The sequence below is a fragment of the Coregonus clupeaformis genome, chromosome 25 (assembly GCF_020615455.1).
Source record: "Coregonus clupeaformis isolate EN_2021a chromosome 25, ASM2061545v1, whole genome shotgun sequence".
Classification (NCBI taxonomy): Eukaryota; Metazoa; Chordata; class Actinopteri; order Salmoniformes; family Salmonidae; genus Coregonus; species Coregonus clupeaformis.
In genome coordinates this window covers 3,608,207-3,630,380 of record NC_059216.1, presented here as the reverse complement: position 1 = coordinate 3,630,380, position 22,174 = coordinate 3,608,207, and the positions used below count along the sequence as shown (strand labels likewise).

At 43.5% G+C, this 22,174-nt stretch overlaps 1 protein-coding gene across 1 annotated transcript in view; it reads right to left on the bottom strand.

Annotated features, from left to right (window-relative positions):
* smyd3 (SET and MYND domain containing 3) overlaps positions 1-11,623 on the bottom strand; it is a 157,361-nt gene extending 145,738 nt beyond the window's left edge. Inside the window, 1 exon segment of the mRNA XM_041848467.2 lies at positions 11,520-11,623. Within this exon segment, the coding sequence (XP_041704401.2) occupies positions 11,520-11,623 (104 nt within the window).
* Positions 11,624-22,174: the final 10,551 nt, after the last annotated feature.

Sequence of the window (22,174 nt, the reverse complement as noted above, 5' to 3'; positions counted from 1 at the left end):
TGTGGTGGCAATTGCGTCGCCCTCGCCTTGCTAAACACAAGTGCTAAATCCTCATACTCGGGGGGAACGTGCATTGCGGGCACTTGGTTTGGACTCTCCACCGAGGTCACCCCCACGGAAACACCCAGACATCGCCCCACACACTGGGCAGACCACTCCTTAAGAGCCCTCTGTTGCCACGAAATAGAGGGATTATGGGTAATCAACCAGGGAAGCCCCAGCACCACCGGATACGCAGGAGAGTCGATAAGATATAGCTGAATAGTCTCCTCATGACCCTCCTGCGTCCCCATCCTAAGTGGCGCTGTGACCTCCCTAATCAACCCCGATCCCAACGGACGGCTATCTAGAGCATGTACAGGGAAAGGATTGTTGACAGGAAGGAGAGGAATCCCTAACTCTACACAAAATTTCCGATCTACAAAATTCCCGGCTGCGCCTGAATCTACTAGCGCCTTATGCTGGGAACGAGGTGCAACCTGTGGAAAACAAACAGGTATGGTTAGGTGCACAACAGAGAGCTCTGGGTAAGTGGGGCGCCTACTCACCTGGAAGGACTCCCCAGTGCGTGGCCTGCCGTCTCGTCCCCTTGGAGACCCCCCCAGCACCTAGCCGCAGTGTGTCATCCACGGCCACAGTTGGTACAGGGGGTGGCCCCCTTCGGACTCCTTCTCCTCTCCTCTCTAGCGCCAGCACCCCCGAGCTCCATAGGACTCGGCTCGGAGGTGCTGGAGGGTGGAATGGACGACCCCCACTCAGGACGTCCGCGGGTAGCCAGCAGGGTGTCGAGACGAATGGCCATGTCCACCAACTGGTCAAACGTAAGGGTGGTGTCCCTGCAAGCCAACTCACGACGGACGTCCTCCCGTAGGCTGCATCGGAAGTGGTCTATGAGGGCCCGCTCATTCCACCCTGCATCTGCCGCTAGAGTCCGGAACTCCAGTGCAAACTCCTGGGCGCTCCTCCTCCCCTGTCGGAGGTAGAATAGACGCTCTCCCGCCGCTTTCCCCTCAGGTGGATGGTCGAACACAGCCCTGAAGCGACGGGAGAACTCCGCATAGGTGATCGTCGCGGCGTCTATCCTCCTCCATTCGGCGTTGGCCCATTCCAACGCCTTGCCGGTGAGACAGGAGATGAGGGCGGAAACGCCTCGTGTCCCGAGGGCGCCGGGTGTACGGTGGCTAGGTAGAGTTCTACTTGTAGGAGAAAACCCTGACACCCGGCAGCGGTGCCATCATACGCCCTCGGGAGCGAGAGCCGAATCCCACTGGGTTCCGGAGCTTGGACGAACGGACTGACCGGTGATGGTGGTAAGGTAGGAGGAGGCGCGGGTACCCAACTGGTCTCCAGTCGATGCAGGGTATTCATCACTCCCTGCAGAGCGGTTGTGATTTGGGCTATCCTGTCATCCTGTCCGCGGACGCGCTCCTCCCATGACTCGGTCGCTGCTGCTGCTCCTGCTGATTCCATGAAAGGTGTGTAGTTCTGTCAGATGGCGTGGATGTGGTGTAGGAATCAATCGCAGGACACAGAGGCTTAGTCCAAAAGTCTTTAGTCAAGACAAAATGACACGGCTACAAAACAGAGCCGGAGGCACGAGAAAATTAAGCACACTGCGTAAACGAGCTAAATACAACAAACGCGCACAACAAGTGCGGACTCTCTATAAACAAAACAAATAGAGGAAAAATGTACTGACTGCTCCAGCTGACAAAAGAACAACTACACACAAACACATGACAGAAACAACGAGAACTTAAAGGACACATAATCAACACTAAACGAGAACAGGTGTACCAAACAGACCAAACCAAACAAACATCGAAAACAAAGAACGGTGGCAGCTAGTACTCCGGAGACGACGACCGCCGAAGCCTGCCCGAACAAGGAGAAGGAGCAGCCTCGGCCGAAACCGTGACACTGTGGGATCGTCTGAGACCAGCAACCCTGACAGCTGATGAAACAGAGGAGTATTTCTGTCTGTAATAAAGCCATTTTGTGGAGAAAAACTCATTCTGATTGGCTGGGCCTGGCTCCCCAGTTGGTGGGTCTATGCCCTCCCAGGCACAACCATGGCTGCGCCCCTGCCCAGTCATGTGAAATCCATAGATTAGGGCCTAATTTATTTATTTCAATTGACAGATTTCCGTATATGAACTGTAACTCTGTAAAATCTTTGAAATTGTTGCATGTTGCGTTTATATTTTTGTTTAGTATAGAACAGTAAAAACAAATATGTTGGTCATACCCATGGTATACGGTCTGATATACCACAGCTTTCAGAGCTCAAACCACCCAGTTTATAAGAGTGTATATAGCATGTTGTAATGCCTGGACCATTCTAATGTGAGCTGCTGTGTAAACAAAGCCCTCATTTGACCTTTTGACCCCAGGGATACAACAGGATAGAAGAGGCCATCTTGGGGAAAGAGACAATCAACACACAATTGATTATTACATTTTAGTCATTTAGCAGACGCTCTTATCCAGAGCGACTTACAGTTAGTGAGTACATACATTTTCATACTGGCCCCCCTTGGGAAACGAACCCACAACCCTGGCGTTGCAAGCACCATGCTCTACCAACTGAGCTACAGAGGATTATTATGCTCACAACAAATAATGCATCCCTGGAGTCTGTGTCAATTCTGCAACACCACTAAAGCTCCAGGTTGGACGGTGACAGAAGCGAGATAAATGTTTCAAACAGAGTAAAACAGGAGTACAATAAGAAACGCAAATGTATGTTTCACGTTTCAAAATGTGTTGCTACAGTGGACTAGACCCTGGTCTCAGTGGCAATGTCATCTACTACAGCTGCACTGGTCAATAAAGTCACAAATGACCTATTTGAATGTCTCATAAACTTTCACCAGGCTTCGATCGCACAAGACACACGCACACATACAGCTATGTCTTACTATACTTGTGAGGACTTTTTGGGGACCAACAATCAACCCTTACCCTAACCTTAAACCTAACTCCTAACCCCAATTCTAACCCTAAACCTAACCCCTAACCCTAAAATAGAATTTTTACATGTGAGGACCGGCAAAATGTCCTCACTTCTCTACATTTTGGTTTGTTTACTAATCTTGTGAGGACATCTGGTACTCACAAGTATAGTAAAACGTGTACACACACTGTTCACAGAGCTGCACTCTGTTTGATCTCATCTGACCCACCAGATGCTTTAACATCTAGATCATAAAAAATCCCCACCATTGTAATAAATCAGCTGGCTATTAGGCTTGGCTGTTAAATTAGTAGAATTAGAGAGTTAAAACATCCTAAATACACCCATTCACACGGCACCATGAGCTCAGCACTATTGCATTTAGCATGTACGTGTGTGTGACAGATATTGTCGTTATGTGTGTTTCCTCACATCCAGATGTTTTGAGACATCTGAGTTTCTGACTGCAGTAGGAGAGAGATAAGATATAGAGGAGGATGGAGAGGAATGCTGACTAGCCTGTCAACAATCCCCCTGTTCTCATCTCTGCTTTGCATTGGAGATTTTCTGTGAACATTGCATCTTTCCCCTCTTATCTAAAGTAGGTATTTGTATGCTTCACGACTGACTGCATACAGCCAGCTCTTTTCATCCTATCACGGGGTTATTTAACTGTGTGTGTGTGTGTGCGTGTGTGTGTGAGAGAGAAAGTGTGTGTGTGGGTGTGTGTGAGTGAGTGAGTGAGAGTGCGTGCGTGCGTGCGTGTGCGTGAGAGAGAGAGAGAGAGAGAGAGAGAGAGAGAGAGAGAGGGAGAAGAGTAATTTGCTCTCTTCAGAGTAGTGTAGTAAACTTCCTTTCTATTGGCTGTGTGCAGTCTTTTGTTCTGCCCCAAACACACCTGATTAAAATAATCAACTAATCAAGCTCTTCATCCTGGACCATGATTAGCTGAATCAGGTGTGTTAGTGCTTGCATATTTACAACTAAAAGTTAAATATAACTATGACCCAATGTTAGAATTTAGACCCAGAATAAACTATAAATCACAAGAACGCCTCCTGGCAACGGAGGAGATGGCTGCCGTTTTACGGGCTCCTAACCAATTGTGCTATTGTGTGTGTTTTTTCGCGTTATTTGTAACTTATTTTGTACATAATGTTTCTGCCACGTCTCTTATGACCGAAAAGAGCTTCTGGATATCAGGACAGCGATTAATCACCTCGTACTGGATGAAGATTTTTTCATTAACGAGTTGGACGCGAAGGATTTAATTCAGACACCTGACAAGGCCCAAATCCCCGTTATTCGCAGGAGAAAGAGACGGAGATATCGGGATGTAGGTCAGGGTGCCTTGTAAGGATCCGATGGAGAGTGGGTAATCTGCCTCTACCATCAGTCCTATTAGCCAACGTACAATCATTGGATAACAAAATAGACGAGCTACGATCACGAATATCCTACCAACGGGACATTAAAAACTGTAATATCTTATGTTTCACCGAGTCGTGGCTGAACGATGACATGGATAACATACAGCTGGCGGGGTTTACGCTGCATCGGCAAGATAGAACAGCCGCCTCCGGTAAGACAAGGGGTGGTGGTCTGTGTATATTTGTAAACAACAGCTGGTGCACAAAATCTAATATTAAGGAAGTCTCGAGGTTTTGCTCGCCTGAGGTAGAGTATCTCATGATAAGCTATAGACCACACTATTTACTTATTTACCTATATTTTTCGTAGCTGTCTATTTACCACCACAAACCGATGCTGGCACTAAGACCGCACTCAATGAGCTGTGTAAGGCCATAAGAAAACAGGAAAACGCTCATCCAGCGGCGGTGCTCCTAGTGGCCGGGGACTTTAATGCAGGGAAACTTACATCCATTTGACCTCATTTCTACCAGCATGTTAAATGTGCAACCAGAGGGGAAAAAAACTCTAGACCACCTTTACTCCACACACAGAGACGCGTACAAAGCTCTCCCTCGCCCTCCATTTGGCAAATCTGACCATAATTCTATCCTCCTGATTCCTACTTACAAGCAAAAACTAAAGCAGGAAGTACCAGTGACTTGCTCAATGCAGAAGTGGTCAGATGACACAGATGCTAAGCTACAGGACTGTTTTGCTAGCACAGAAAGGAATATGTTCTGGGATTCTTCCAATGGCATTGAGGAGTACACCACATCAGTCACTGGCTTCATCAATAAGTGCATCGATGACATCATCCCCACAGTGACCGTACGTACATACCCCAACCAGAAGCCATGGATTACAGGCAACATCCGCACTGAGCTAAAGGGTAGAGCTGCCGCTTTCAAGGAGCGGGACTCTAACCCAGACGCTTATAAGAAATCCCGCTATTCCCTCCGACGAACCATCAAACAGGCAAAGCGTCAATACAGGACTAAGATTGAATCGTACTACACCAGCTCCGACGCTCGTCGGATGTGGCAGGGCTTGCAAACTATTAGAGACTACAAAGCGAAGCACAGCCGCGAGCTTTCCAGTGACACGAGCCTACCAGACGAGCTAAATTACTTCTATGCTCGCTTCGAGGCAAGGAACACTGAAGCATGCATGAGAGCATCATCTGTTCCGGACGACTGTGTGATCACGCTCTCCGTAGCCGATGTGAGTAAGACCTTTAAAAAGGTCAACATTCACAAGGCCGCAGGGCCAGACGGATTACCAGGACGTGTACTCCGAGCATGCGCTGACCAACTGGCAAGTGTCTTCACTGACATTTTCAACCTGTCCCTGACTGAGTCTGTAATACCAACATGTTTCAAGCAGACCACCATAGTCCCTGTGCCCAAGAACACTAAGGTAACCTGCCTAAATGACTACAGACCCGTAGCACTCACGTCTGTAGCCATGAAGTGCTTTGAAAGGCTGGTCATGGCTCACATCAACACCATTATCCCAGAAACCCTAGACCCACTCCAATTTGCATACCGCACCAACAGATCCACAGATGATGCAATCTCTATTGCACTCCACGCTGCCCTTTCCCACCTGGACAAAAGGAACACCTACGTGAGAATGCTATTCATTGACTACAGCTCAGCATTCAACACTATAGTGCCCTCAAAGCTCATCACTAAGCTAAGGACCCTGGGACTAAACACCTCCCTCTGCAACTGGATCCTGGACTTCCTGACGGGCCACCTCCAGGTGGTAAGGGTAGGTAACAACTCATCTGCTACGCTGATCCTCAATACGGGGGCCCCTCAGGGGTGCGTGCTCAGTCCCCTCCTGTACTCCCTGTTCACCCATGACTGCATGGCCAGGCACGACTCCAAGACCATCATAAGTTTGCAGACGACACAACAGTGGTAGGCCTGATCACCGACAACAATGAGACAGCCTATAGGGAGGAGGCCTATATGTGGTGTCAGGATAACAACCTCTCCCTCAATGTGATCAAGACAAAGGAGATGATTGTGGACTACAGGAAAAGGAGGACCGAGCATGCCCCCATTCTCATCGATGTGACTGTAGTGGAGCAGGTTGAGAGCTTCAAGTTCCTTGGTGTCCACATCACCAACAAACTATCATGGTCCAAACACACCAAGACAGTCATGAAGAGGGCACGACAAAACCTATTCCCCCTCAGGATACTGAAAAGATTTGGCATGGGTCCTCAGATCCTCAAAAATTCTACAGCTGCACCATCGAGAGCATCCTGACTGGTTGCATCACTGCCTGGTATGGCAACTGCTCGGCCACTACAGAGGGTAGTGCATACGGCCCAGTACATCACTGGGGCCAAGCTTCCTGCCATCCAGGACCTCTATATCAGGCAGTGTCAGAGGAAGGCCTTAGAAATTGTCAAAGACTCCAGCCACCCTAGTCATAGACTGTTCTCTCTGTTTCGCACAGCAAGCGGTACCGGAGTGCCAAGTCTAGGTCCAAAAGGCTTCTTAACAACTTCTACCCCCAAGCCATAAGATTCCTGAACAGCTAATCAAATGGCTACCCGGACTATTTGCATTGTCCCCACCCACCCCCTCTTTTACGCTGCTGCTACTCTCTGTTTATTATCTATGCATAGTCACTTTAACTCTACCCACATGTACATATTACCTCAATTACCTCGACTAACCTGTGCCCCGCACATTGATTCTGTACCGGTACCCCCCTGTATATAGCCTCGCTATTGTTATTTTACTGCTGCTCTTTAATCTTTTTAATCTATTTTGTACTTAACACATATTTTTCTTAAAACTGCATTGTTGGTTACGGGTTTGTAGTAAGCATTTCACTGAAAGGTCTACACCTGTTGAATTCGGCGCTTGTGACACATAAAATGTGATTTGATTTGCCTGGCCTAACCACACAGACGTAATAACATGCCATTTAGCAGACGCTTTTATCCAAAGCGACTTACAGTCATGTGTGTATACATTTTTACGTATGGTTGGTCCCGGGGATCGAACCCACTACCCTGGCGTTACAAGCACCATGCTCTACCAATTGAGCTACAGAGGACCACTGATAACACACAGCTAAACACTCCCTTTGAACTGTCAGACATACCAATCACTCTATGATCAAGGATAAAAATCCCTGTTTCCCACCACCTTACACACACACACGCACTCTCTCTCTCTCTCTCTCTCTCTCTATCCTCCCCTCCTCCTCTTCTCTCCTGTGACTGGAAGAACTGCTAATGATTTATTGGTTTGTTGACCTGTGGCTAGCAAGCCCATGCTAGGGTATGGGTGTGTGTGTGTGTGTGGGGGGGGTGTCCTCTCCACCCCCTAGCTCTCATTAAGAACAAACAGCAGAGAGATCACCCAGGCTGCATTTACTTCCTACTTTGATGTGGCGTTAATGCCTTTGGTTTGCCCCTCTAGCTAGTTCACACCCTCACACACACCCCAGCGTGGGCTTGCTAGCCACAGGTCAACAAACAAATAGAACATGTAGGACAGAGGAGTGGTGGGGTCTGGTGCAATATATAATGCTCTTCAGATAGGCCTAACCTAGTCAATAAAAACAACTGGTACAAAACAGCCAATGGGGAGGAAGAGGAAAGGAGAACGAAAGAGAGGGGAGTCAAGCAGGTGTTTAGTAGGCTACCGTAGGTAGATCTCTTTGTGTAGAAGCTTAGACCGACAGGTAGTAAGTTGAGCTGTGTGAAAAGTGTACTGTATGTTACATTTAGAGCGACATATTCAATCTGACACACGGCTGAAGTACATCTGCTGCCACACACATGCACACACTGCCGCCAACACCAATCTCATTACTGAACCGACTCATACCTTCCGCGCCTCACTACAAATTACAGCACCTATACCCGCTGCTTGCTACAAATCAGTCCACATACACGTCCGCCCGCTTACCAAGAGAAGGTAGGATGAACGTATCTCAGAGAGAAAATGTCCTACTTGTCTAAATTGACTGTGGGATCTGTCAACATAAAGTGTGAAAGCTCTCATTTCACCGATTTATGGAAATTGCATCTTTACTTTGCATCAGAAAATGAAAATACCTACAGACTTCTCTACACTACTGAGGAATGGATATCAATCAATCACTGAGTTTCCTGTTTATGTACATAGCCATCTGGGCACACAGACAGACACACAGACAAACACTTTTGATAGATAGATCTGTTATAGATGAAGTGGTGAACACAGAGAGTGGGAGGGGAGGTGGTGTCATGATGAGCATAGGGGTAAGGGGTCGGCTTAGACAAGCTTTTGTTTTGGTTCCCAAACACTTCCGCCTGATTTCTGCTGTGTGTGTGTTCTCGGGTCAGTGGGCTCATAATTCCGGACGCACACACACACACTTGCTCAACGGCTACAAGCAGATCTCAGAGCACTGTGTGTGTGTGTGTGTGTGTGTGTGTGTGTGTGTGTGTGTGTGTGTGTGTGTGTGTGTGCGTATAACTGAATGCTGGGGTAAAGTATTGTACACCTGACCCGAGGCAAAAGCAGTAGCATTGTGGGACATTTACATTTAAGTCATTTAGCAGACGCTCTTATCCAGAGCGATTTACAGTTAGTGAGTGCATACATTTTTCATACTGGCCCCCCGTGGGAATCGAACCCACAACCCTGGCATTGCAAGCGCCATGCTCTACCAACTGAGCTACAGGAGGCCTGGGACACAACAAGTCTGTCTAGGAAGACTAGGTAACGGCACCATGTCCTAAACAGATGAGTGTTCAGTGTGAGGATGCTAACAACACCAAACAAACACACATTCATAACACCACAAACACATTAACAACAACACACACACACACACACAGTCAGTCCATCTTTGCTCTCCCATCAACCACTCTAAATATGGCCTGGCTGGCTGTTCCTCCCTCTCTGTAGATTTACAGTAGGCTGCCTAGAGCAAGGCGAAACAGAGGTGTTCTGCCGACACCATTCTCCTCAGCTAGCCTACAGAGAGCGGGATGAGAACTAATGACTGACACATTAGGGTTCAGGCTTAGGATATGCAAACATTGCAAAACTCCCAGCTGGCCTATGTCTGCATTAAATCAGATAGGCTTACTTAATTTACTGTAAATTACATACTTGGGTTCTTCAGAGTGAAACTCTTTATGGAACTGAACCGTGTGTGCCGTCTGAGATGATAAACTAGCTAAATATCCCTGTATCATGTATTAAGATGATCATATGTGAATCTCACAGTCTACTATACCGAACAAAAATATAAACGCAAAATGTAAAGTGTTGGTCCCATGTTTCATGAGCTTTGCCAAGATAATCCACTTGTGGCATTTCAAGAAGCTGATTAAACAGCATGATCATTATACAGGTGCACCTTGGGCTAGGGACAATAAAAGGCCACTCTAAAATGTGCAGTTTTGTCACACAACACAATGCCACAGATGTCTCATGTTTTGCGGGAGCGTGCAATTGGCATGCTGACTGCAGGAATGTCCACCAGAGCTGTTGCTTAAATAATTGAATGTTAATTTCTCCATCGTTTTAGAGAATTTGGCAGTATGTCCAACCGGCCTCACAACCGCGACCACGTGTAACCACGCCAGCCCAGGACCTCAACATCTGGCTTCTTCAGCTGCGGGATCGTCTGAGACCAGCCACCCAGACAGCTGATGAAACTGTGGGTTTGCAAACCGAATAATTTCTGTACAAACTGTCAGAAACCATCTCAGGGAAGCGCATCTGCGTGCTCATCGTCCTAACCAGGGTCTTGACCTGACTGCAGTTCGGCATCGTAACCGACTTCAGTGGGCAAATGCTCACCTTCGATGGCCACTGGCACGCTGGAGAAGATTGCTCTTCACGTTTCAACTGTACCGGGCAGATGGCAGACAGCATGTACGGCGTCGTGTCGGCGAGCGATTTGCTGATGTCAACATTTTGAACAGAGTGCCCCATGGTGGCGGTGGGGTTATGGTATGGGCAGGCATAAATTACGGACAACGAACACAATTGCTTTTTATCGATGGCAATTTGAATGCACAGCGATACTGTGACGAGATCCTGAGGCCCATTGTCGTGCCATTCATCCACCGCAATCACCTCATGTTTCAGCATGATAATTCACCGCCCCATGTCGCAAGGATCCGTACACAATTCCTGGAAGCTAAAAATGTCCCAGTTCTTCCATGGCCTACATACTTACAAGACATCTCACCCATTGAGCATATTTGGAATGCTCTGGATCAACGTGTATGATAGTGTGTTCAAGTTCCCGCCAATATCCAGCAACTTCACAAAGCCATTGAAGAGGAGTGGGACATATATTAGGGCCTAATGATTTTATTTCAATTGACTGATTTCCTGATATGAACTGTAACTCAGTAAAATCGTAGAAACTGTTGCATGTTGCGTTTATATTTTTGTTCAGTGTAGAATACAGTCAACTGCCCTTTGTGCCTGCTCCCATACCCTATAATTCTGTATTTCTTTGTGATTGTAACTTGTATACAGGTAGACCAGAGAAGCCACATCCCTGTTTGGCAGATGAGTGGCAACCCTGATTAGAAGCACCTGCTGCTCATCGGTTGCTCACCTATGTTCCCTACAAATGCCGTTTTGAATGAAAAATATTTGTACCTACACACTGAAGAAGGCTGCTAAGACGAAACGCCTGTGTATGCCATCCCTGAGGCAGTGAAAGTAGAAATCTAAACCTTTTTATTTATCTGAATTCATGGGTTTTACCAAACAAACTTCTGGGACAGGTAGGCTTGCCCTACTTTCCAGAGCTGAAGAAGATGACAGAGCAACAATGCCATCTAGCGTTCAGTTTGAGTATTGTTGTACTGTTGACTGTTGTAGATGATTCTCCACTCAGTTTCAGTGGGAAATAATCAGATGAGCAGGTACGGCTATGTTGTAGTGATCGATTCATGTAATTAGCTATCCATTGGCTATGTATACAGCATTATCTGATAACCTGATCAATTTGCAAGGTTCCAGAACACGATAACGCTGAGGTTGCGCGTAGGCACAGGTCGGGGGTCAGTTTATCCTCTCCAAATCCTTTTGGGCAAAACTGATTTAGATCAGTGTCTTAGTAGCCTCCGACAAGGTCAACCTCATCCTACAGCTCTTACCGTGAGAAGCAGCCGTGACAGACTTCTTTGGCGCATTTTGTTGGACACGCAGCCTGCTCGTATTTTAGACCATTCCCTGGAGAGGCAACCACCTTTCGCGCCATGCCGCTCTCTCACTGTCATGACTAGAAGGGCCACAGCTTTGTCAAAGTAACGGCATTTTAGCTAACCCTAACTCTTTTCCTAACCTTCAGCTAATTCTCCAAACCTGATGAGTAAATTCTAACCTGCTACGAAAAGTCAAATCTGACATTATTTTGACAAAAGCTGGAATCCCTTCTAGCCATGACCCTCTCTCACACGTGGGACTCCGAACACCGCGTTTACATCCGTATACTGTAGTATGTAGCCCCAACACAATTATTATTCTACTGTCACTGTATATTTATTTATCGTATCACTTTGTCAGAACTCAAAGCAATAATTGCAGACCTACCAACCCTGAAGAATTTGTATGAGTACCACTTGAACGCGGTGGCGGGAATCCCCAGCCGCGCGGACCCGACGAGTGCCCGCGGGCGACAACAATACTGCTAAAATCATAGGCAAATTCACTTTTTTGGCATAATAATGATGTTGGCAGAAGACTGCCTCAGTAGGAATGGTAGGCTATAAACTGTTATCGGCTAGTTGGTAATTGGGGCTGCTGCTCTTCAGTAGCTAACTATAAATATTATTTTTTAATGTACAATCAGGGCTCTCACTAGGATTTTCTGACAAGGTGGTGCTGATGTAGGGGGAGGTCCAGAGGGGGTCAGTCAACTTCCCCCACAGGAAGTTGATTATTATATTTTTTTACCTCTAACTGCCATTTCCTGAAAGCTAAAGTCTTAAATTATATCAAACTATGGAGCCAACACAGAAGTCTTGTGTTTGATCCTAAATGAAATTGAGGTGGTCTCAATAACACTTTCACAATTTTCTACGTAAAATTTTGAGGCAATTATTATTCTAATTAATAGCTGTGTTTATGTGGATAGTCTAGTGAAAATGTAAACTGCCTTCTTAATTTTGTTCCTGGAGAAAATTCGGAATAATTCAATTACTGGATGCAATGTAGTAGTTTAGCTTACTGTAGGCTAATTGGAATATGAAACAACTAGATTAGTTTGTTTCAGATCTCCATCCCTGACCTAATCCATCAAATTAGGTCTGACTACTAGGCTGCCATTCATTCAACATGCCTTGTTGTCATTGGTGAACTGACTTTTATCACATCATTAGCAGCCTACATATCAAGAGGACAGATCAATAACTGATTAAATATCATAGGCCTACTAATCTTTAACAGTCTAACATAACTTTTGCGAAAATAATTTAGACGATACACTGAAACGGTAACTGAGTTTATCAGGAAGTGTATAGGTGATGTTGTGCCAACTGTGACTATTAAAACCTACCCTAACCAGAAACCATGGATAGATGGCAGCATTCGCGCAAAACTGAAAGCGCGAACCCCGCATTTAACCATGGCAAGGTGACTGGGAATATGGCAGAATACAAACAGTGTAGCTACTCACTCCGCAAGGCAATTAAACTGGCAAAACATCAGTATAGAGACAAAGTGGAGTCGCAATTAAACGGCTCAGACATGAGACGTATGTTGCAGGGTCTACAGACAATCACGGGACTACAAAAGGAAAACCAGCTATGTCGCCGACACCAACGTCTCGCTTCCAGACAAGCTAAACACCTTCTTCGCCCGCTTTGAGGATAACACAGTGCCACCGAAGAGGCCCAGTACCAAGGACTGTGGCTTCTCCTTCTCCGTGGCAGACGTGAGTAAGACATTTAAGCATGTTAACCCCCGCAAGGCTGCCGGACCAGACGGCATCCCTAGCCGCGTCCTCAGAGCATGCGCAGACCAGCTGGCTGGTGTGTTTACGGACATATTAAATATCTCCCTTTCCCAGTCTGCTGTTCCCACATGCTTCAAGATGGCCACCAGGAGAACAATCTTCTGAGAGAAGCCTTACTAGACATCCAAACTAGATCGATGAGGGAAAATCTAGTACTTACGGGTATTCAGGAAAAGGAGGGAGAAATAACAGAGAATATTATGAAGGACTTCCTGCATACAGCGCTACAAATCCCACTCGAGGCTGTCGATAAAATCCAACTCGAACGTGTACATCGTTTCGGAAAAAGAGGACAGAAATATGAGCGCCCAATCGTTGCCAAATTTGCTTTTTTTAAGGACAAAGCTATGGTGAAAAGCCTGGGAAAAAGACATGAATGATAGGCATGAATGATCAGTTCCCGAAGGAGATTGTAGAAAGGCGCAAAGTTCTGTATCCAATCTTCAAGGAAAACAGATTAAAAGGGAAACGTGTTGCACTAGTGGTGGATAAATTATATATTGACAACCAAATGTTCAGAGACACAAAGACTACTCCATGGCTATTCTAAAAGTTGTAATGGAGGAGTCAAATATTGGAGCACCTGATACTAGCAATGATAGGGATTGTAATATTAAATAATATTTATAGTAAGTATAGTATTTTATAAATGGATAAAACTATATAACAAGCAGAATAATACATCTTTATATACAAATAATTAGAACATGGATTTTTGGGCGGGAGGTTGTTGTTTTGGCGGATGGTTGTTGTGGTTGGTCCTGTGTTCTCTCTGGCGTCCTTTCCCCCTTGCAGCAGATGTGGATGCGGGTGCGTTTGCACGCTCGGCCCATTTCTTCCGCAGTCAACCATGTGGTGTGCATTTTTGTGTTTGAAAAGGTACGGCGTTAAGTGAGTGAGAGGGGAAATGGTTGCATATCCCAGAGCCGACCGGGGGTCTATGAACAGGGGTAGTGAGAGAGAGAGCTTTCAATTTTGTGTAGATGAGGGATATACATTTTTAAATATAGTATACATCTAATCTAATTATTCATTGTCCTATCATGATGGAAAGATCCCTAACCCTATAACCTGGACACCCACCTGAGCGACCCATACACCAAAGAGAAGTTCCCATCTATTTTATGGACCTGCTGTGAATATGCAGCCTAAATAGAGAAATAAATGCGGTCAGAGACCTACTTGAGCAGCACCGCCCCCTCAAGATTCTGAGCCTGCCTGGCAGGGTTGGTCCTACAAAGCCAGAGCCCCCTGATGGGAGAGCATAATATACAAGGAAATTCTCAAAGCTGCTAATGAGAACCTTGACGACCTTTTACCTAGCCGGTGGGGATTCCGGTGGGGTACGCCCACCCAGGTAGTGGCAGTGCTGGCAACACTGGCTGCAGTAACCCATGGGGAGGGGGGTCACACTCGGACAATCAGAGAGGGGGTTTATCATTGTGGCCCAGGTGGCACAAAATAATCAAAGGTCTGACCGCATGGAGATGCTTGGGAAAATGGTTACAACTGGGGATCAGAGTGTTTGTGTCTCAGGTGAAGAGGGTGGATCTGATCTCCATCACCTAGGACTTGACATAGATTAAGTAGATTAATCAAATCTCACATTGTTGTCAATTTCTGCTCAATTTGCATGCTTTCTCAATCAGCTTTAACTGTATGTGCACTCGTAGATCAAGTTATTTCTCGAGTTGGGCTCTGGGATATAACAGCCGTTGAGTATCGGATTTTATGGTGGATTGTGGAGGAGGGGGTTGGAGTGTGTTGGAGTATGTGAGTATGTGCGTGTGTGCTGGTCTGGCATCTGTTGTGGGGGTGGGGATGTTGGGGGTATGGGATGGACCGCGGGAATTATTTGCTAGGATAATAATTGCTTGTCAATGAATTAAATGTAATACAATGGCAATCCTGGTTATATGTTAGAATCCTATGCGTGAACTGCCGACATTATTACGCATATTAATTGATAATGATGGAAAATAGGATATGCATAATAAAAAAATTATAATAGTTATATAGATATATATATATAGAGGTGAAAGCATTGGAAATGCTTTTGGCGGTTAACCTGCTTCTGTTTTGTGGGTGGCACTGTGTGCTGTTTTCGATGGATGGGTCCTGGCCTCTCGGGGCCTTAGGGATACGGAGGGACGTGGGGGGGATGCTGATCACTGGGATGACGGCTCAACTTGGGATGGGGAGGGGCTTTAGCGGGGGAATTAGTGTTACTCCGTAGCAATGCAAATATCACGGTACAGCTATATGGACACTCAATCATTACGCTATTTTTTATTGGTAAATTTACAAACATATATAATGATAAATAGACTTGAAACTTGTATCTCATTATGGTGTATGGTGAAATAAGTATAGCCAGTTATAATTGTAATGGCTTAGCTGATAATAACAAAAGAAGAACAATATTTACATGGCTCAAAGAGAAGGAATATAATATCTATTGTATACAGGAAACTCATTCAACAATTCGAGATGAAGTAGCGTGGAAAAAGAATGGGGAAATATACTTCTCCCATGGGCAAAGAAATTCAAAAGGGGGTGATGATATTAATTAATAGTAATTTCGATCCGAATGTGCAAATTGTCCAAATAGATACGCAAGGTAGATGGATTATTTTAAATATGGTATTGGACCATAAACAGATATGGCTCATTAACCTTTACGGACCAAATAATGATGATCCACAATTCTTTGACAATATATATAATAAATTATCAAGCCTGCAAGCAACTCAAGACAATATTATTATGGTGGGGGATTATAATACTGTTTTAAATAGCTCAATGGACCGAAAAGGAAATCACACCACAAACAATCACCCACATGCTCTTAAGGAAATTGTGAATGTCATGGATACATTAGAACTAGTAGATATATGGAGGCTTAAATATGCTGATCTAGTGAGATATACATGGCGGAGACTGAATCAAGCTAGTCGTCTTGACTTCTTTCTTATCTCATTCTCGTTGGCACCAAAAGTAAAAAAAGTGTTGATAGGGGACAGAATGCGGTCGGACCATCATATAATAGGCATATACATTACTCTGACTGAATTTCCACGTGGGCGAGGATATTGGAAATTTAATCAAAGCCTATTAGATGATAATTTATTTATAATTAGAACAAAGGAATTTATAACTGACTTTTTCCAACATAACATAGGTACAGCGAATCCCCTCATTGTATGGGACACCTTTAAATGTGCCTTTAGAGGCCATGCAATTCAGTACTCATCTCGAAAACAAAAGCAATTTAGGTCAAAAGAGTTTATACTAAGAAAGGAAATAGAAAGTCTAACAGAACAGATAGATGGCAATAAAAACTGTAACATAGAGGCTCAGAATAAATTAGAGGAAAAACAAAAAGAAATGGAAAAACTTATTCAAGAAAGATCAAGTGTAATATATTATAAAAATAAAGCAAACTGGATGGAATATGGGGAAAAATGCACAAAATTCTTTTTAATCTTCAACATAGGAATGCTACCAAAAAGAACTTAATGAAACTGGTTACAATTGACGGAGTCACCCATAATTCACCTAATGATATTTTGAAGGAAGAAACAAAGTATTTTAAGCATATGTTTTCTTTTCAGTGCCTCCATCTCCTCTAACTGAAGCTAATTGTAGAGATTTTTTTCCTATTGATAATGTCAAATTAACAGCCACACAGAAAGACTCATGTGAAGGTGAAATTACAGAGGAGGAACTTCTGGATGCAATTAAAGACTTTAAGTCCGGGAAAACTCCAGGGTTGGATGGCATACCAATCGAGGTATACCAAACCTTTTTTGATATACTAAGAGGACCGTTATTAGCATGTTTTAACCACTCCTATGTAAATGGTAGATTATCTGACACTCAAGAAGAAGGTCTGATCTCATTATTACTGAAACAGGATACAAGTGGAAAATATAAAGATCCAGTCCATTTACAAAATTGGAGGCCCCTTACACTTCAGTGTTGTGATGCAAAAATCCTAGCAAAATGTATAGCGCATAGAATTAAAAAGGTATTGTCGGATATTATTCATTCTAATCAGACAGGTTTTTTACATGGAAGATACATTGGAGATAATATAAGGCAAGTATTGGAAACAATAGAACACTATGGAAAATATGGGAAACCAGGCCTGCTATTCATATGCAGACTTCGAAAAGGCATTTGATAAAGTTCGACTGAATTTATATATAAATGCCTGGAGCATTTCAATTTTGGAGAATCTCTTATAAAATGGGTCAAAATCATGTATAGTAACCCTAGGTGTAAAATAGTAAATAATGGCTATTTCTCAGAAAGTTTCAAACTGTCAAGAGGAGTGAAACAAGGTTGTCCACTATCGGCATATCTATTTATTGTGGCCATCGAGATGTTAGCTATTAAAATCAGATCCAATAATAATATCAGAGGATTAGAAATACAGGGCTTAAAAACAAAGGTGTCATTGTACGCAGATGATTCATGTTTTCTTTTAGATCCACAACTAGAATCCCTCCACAGCCTCATAGAGGATCTAGATACATTTTCTAACCTCTCTGGATTAAAACCAAATTATGACAAATGTACTATATTACGTATTGGATCACTAAAAATACAATTTTTACATTACCATGTAGTTTACCAATAAAATGGTCTGATGGTGATGTGGATATACTCGAATACATATCCCAAAGGAAATAAATGATCTCACTTCAATAAATTTTAATAGAAAGTTAGCAAAAATAGATAAGCTCTTACTACCATGGAAAGGAAAATACCTGTCAATTTGTGGAAAAATCACCCTGATTAACTCTTTAGTATTATCCCAGTTTACCTATTTGCTTATGGTCTTGCCTACGCCTAGCAAACAGTTTTTTAATTATATGAGAAAAAAATATTCAATTTTATTTGGAACGGCAAGCCAGACAAAATTAAAAGAGCATATTTATATAATGAATATGAATTCGGAGGACAGAAATTATTAAATATTAAAGCATTAGACCTATCACTAAAATCTTCAGTCATCCAAAAGTTATACTTAAATCCGAACTGGTTCTCAAGCAAATTAGTAAGATTGTCTCACCCACTGTTCAAGAAAGGCCTTTTCCCTTTATTCAGATTACAACCTCTCACTTTCAGTTATTTGAAAAGGAAATAATCTCCCAAATGTCACTATTTCTAAAACAAGCCATAGAAAGTTGGTTGCAATTTCAATTTAATCCTCCAGAAACGACAGAACAAATAATGCAACAAATATTGTGGTTAAATTCAAATATACTAATTGACAAAAACCTTTATTTTTTGACAGAATGTTTAAAAAAGGTATAATCTTCGTAAATGATATCATCGGTAGGACTGGTGGAGTTATGTCGCACATGCAGCTAACAAAAACATATGGAAATGTCTGCTCTACCCAAAATTACAACCAAATAATTGCAGCCTTACCGCAAAAGTGGAAGAGGAAAGTTGAAGGGGGAGAAAGTAAGGAACTTGTCTGTCGGCCTTGCATTAAAGAACATAATTGGTTAAGGAAAACTGTGATAAATAAAAAAGTATATCAGTTTCACTTAAGGACCAAAGGATTGACAGCAGTCCCATATAGATTGCAAAATAGTTGGGAAGAGATCTTTGACGTACCGATCCCATGGCATAGTGTTTATGAACTGACACGCAAAACGACACCGGATTCAAAAAATTAGAATCTTTCAATTTAAATTATTATATAAAATTCTTGCTACCAATAGAATGTTATTTATATGGGGGGATACAATCTTCCCAGCTCTGCAGATTTTGCTGTGAAGAGACAGAATCATTAGATCATTTGTTTTGGTTCTGTCCATTTGTAGCTTGTTTTTGGACACAGGTCCAGGAATGGCTAAAGGATTGCAATATTTACCTGGAACTAACCTTGCAGATAGCATTACTGGGTGATCTGAAAAGTCATAGTCAATCAATCAATAATATAATAATACTTTTAGCAAAATTTTTATTTTTAATTCACAATCTGTAGAAGCAATGAGAATAGAAAGGTTCAGAACTTTTGTAAAACATCACAGTATGGTTGAAATATATATGGCAAATAGAAATCCTATATGGATGGTGTTAAGAGATAGATGGGAGGTATTGAATAGAGTTGAAGGATGGGACTAATAACAAATAACAACAAATAATAACAAAGATAGCTAATAATGTAAGCATACTGTGTCCATAATAAGTATATAGGTTGTATGTTGGGAGCTTTTGGGAAAGAGCACAGTTAGAAAGATATGGCATTTAGAACCAAACCGGATGGACATCATGAAAATGATCGGAGAGGTTGAGAGTAGAAGAAGTTTAGGAGCAAAAAAATAAATATGTGTATATATATATATATATATATATATATATATATATATATATATATATATATATATAGATAGATATAGAATTATTGTAAAATTAACTCTGTCTATAAGGTGTAGATAGTAAGTATAGACCGGAAGTAGAGGCCTGGGCGTTGTTGTTCACTAATTTACTCCAAGTAGGGAAAGGATGGTGGGGTTGAAAAGTAATAAAGGGGAATATATATAAAAAAATAAAAAAAAACATGGGGGATTGGAAGTGATGCAGACAATTACATTGATAGAAGATACAATCTATCTGCAATATTAAGCTGATCCATCCCCCCGAGAAAAAAAAAAAAAAAAAAGGATGGCCACCATTGTTCCTGTACCCAAGAAAGCTAAGGTAACTGAACTAAATGACTATAGCCCCGTAGCAATCACCTCTGTCATCATTAAGTGCTTTGAGAGACTAGTCAAGTATCATATCATATCACCTCTACCTTACCAGTCACCCTAGACCTACTTCAATTTGCTTACCGCCCCAATAGATCCACAGACGATGCAATCACCATCACACTGCACACTGCCTTATCCCATCTGGACAAGAGGAATACCTACAGTGAGGGGGAAAAGTATTTGATCCCCTGCTGATTTTGTACATTTGCCCACTGACAAAGAAATGATCAGTCTATAATTTTAATGGTAGGTTTATTTGAACAGTGAGAGACAAAATAACAACAAAAAAATCCAGAAAAACGCATGTCAAAAATGTTATAAATTGATTTGCAATACTGAAATAAGTATTTGACCCCCTCTCAATCAGAAAGATGTCTGTCTCCCAGGTGTCTTTTATACAGGTAATGAGCTGAGATTAGGAGCACACTCTTAAAGGGAGTGCTCCTAATCTCAATTTGTTACCTGTATAAAAGACACCTGTCCACAGAAGCAATCAATCAATCAGATTCCAAACTCTCCACCATGGCCAAGACCAAAGAGCTCTCTAAGGATGTCAGGGACAAAGATTGTAGACCTACACAAGGCTGGAATGGGCTACAAGACCATCGGCAAGCAGCTTGGTGAGAAGGTGACAACAGTTGGTGCGATTATTAGCAAATGGAAGAAACACAAAATAACTGTCAATCTCCCTCGGCCTGGGGCTCCATGCAAGATCTCACCTCGTGGAGTTGCAATGATCATGAGAACGGTGAGGAATCAGCCCAGAACTACACAGGAGGATCTTGTCAATGATCTCAAGGCAGCTGGGACCATAATTACCAAGAAAACAATTGGTAAGACACTATGCCGTGAAGGACTGAAATCCTGCAGCGCCCGCAAGGTCCCCCTGCTCAAGAAAGCACATATACAGGCCCGTCTGAAGTTTGCCAATGAACATCTGAATGATTCAGAGGAGAACTGGGTGAAAGTGTTGTGGCCAGATGAGACAAAAATCAAGCTCTTTGGCATCAACTCAACTCGCCGTGTTTGGAGGAGGAGGAATGCTGCCTATGACCCCAAGAACACCATCCCCATCGTCAAACATGGAGGTGGAAACATTATGCTTTGGGTGTGTTTTTCTGCTAAGGGGACAGGACAACTTCACCGCATCAAAGGGACGATGAACGGGCCATGTACCGTCAAATCTTGGGTGAGAACCTCCTTCCCTCAGCCAGTACATTGAAAATGGGTCGTGGATGGGTATTCCAGCATGACAATGACCCAAAACACACGGCCAAGGCAACAAAGTAGTGGCTCAAGAAGAAGCACATTAAGGTCCTGGAGTGGCCTAGCCAGTCTCCAGACCTTAATCCCATAGAAAATCTGTGGAGGGAGCTGAAGGTTCGAGTTGCCAAACGTCAGGCTCGAAACCTTAATGACTTGGAGAAGATATGCAAAGAGGAGTGGGACAAAATCCCTCCTGAGATGTGTGCAAACCTGGTGGCCAACTACAAGAAACGTCTGACCTCTGTGATTGCCAACAAGGGTTTTGCCACCAAGTACTAAGTCATGGTTTGTAGAGGGGTCAAAAACGTATTTCCCTCATTAAAATGCTAATCAATTTATAACATTTTTGACATGTGTTTTTCTGGATTTTGTTGTTGTTATTCTGTCTCTCACTGTTCAAATAAACCTACCATTAAAATTATAGACTGATCATGTCTTTGTCAGTGGGCAAACATACAAAATCAGCAGGGGATCAAATACTTTTTTTCCTCACTGTATGTAAGAATGCTGTTCATTGACTCTAGCTCAGCATTCAACACCATAGTACCCTCCAACCTCATCATTAAGCTTGAGGCCCTGGGTCTGAACCCCGCCCTGTGCAACTGGGTCCTGGACTTCCTGACGGGCCGCCCCCAGGTGGTGAAGATAGGAAACATCTCCACTTTGCTGATCCTCAACACTGGGGCCCCACAAGGGTGCGTGCTCAGCCCCCTCCTGTACTCCCTGTTCACCCATGGCTGCATGGCCAGGCACG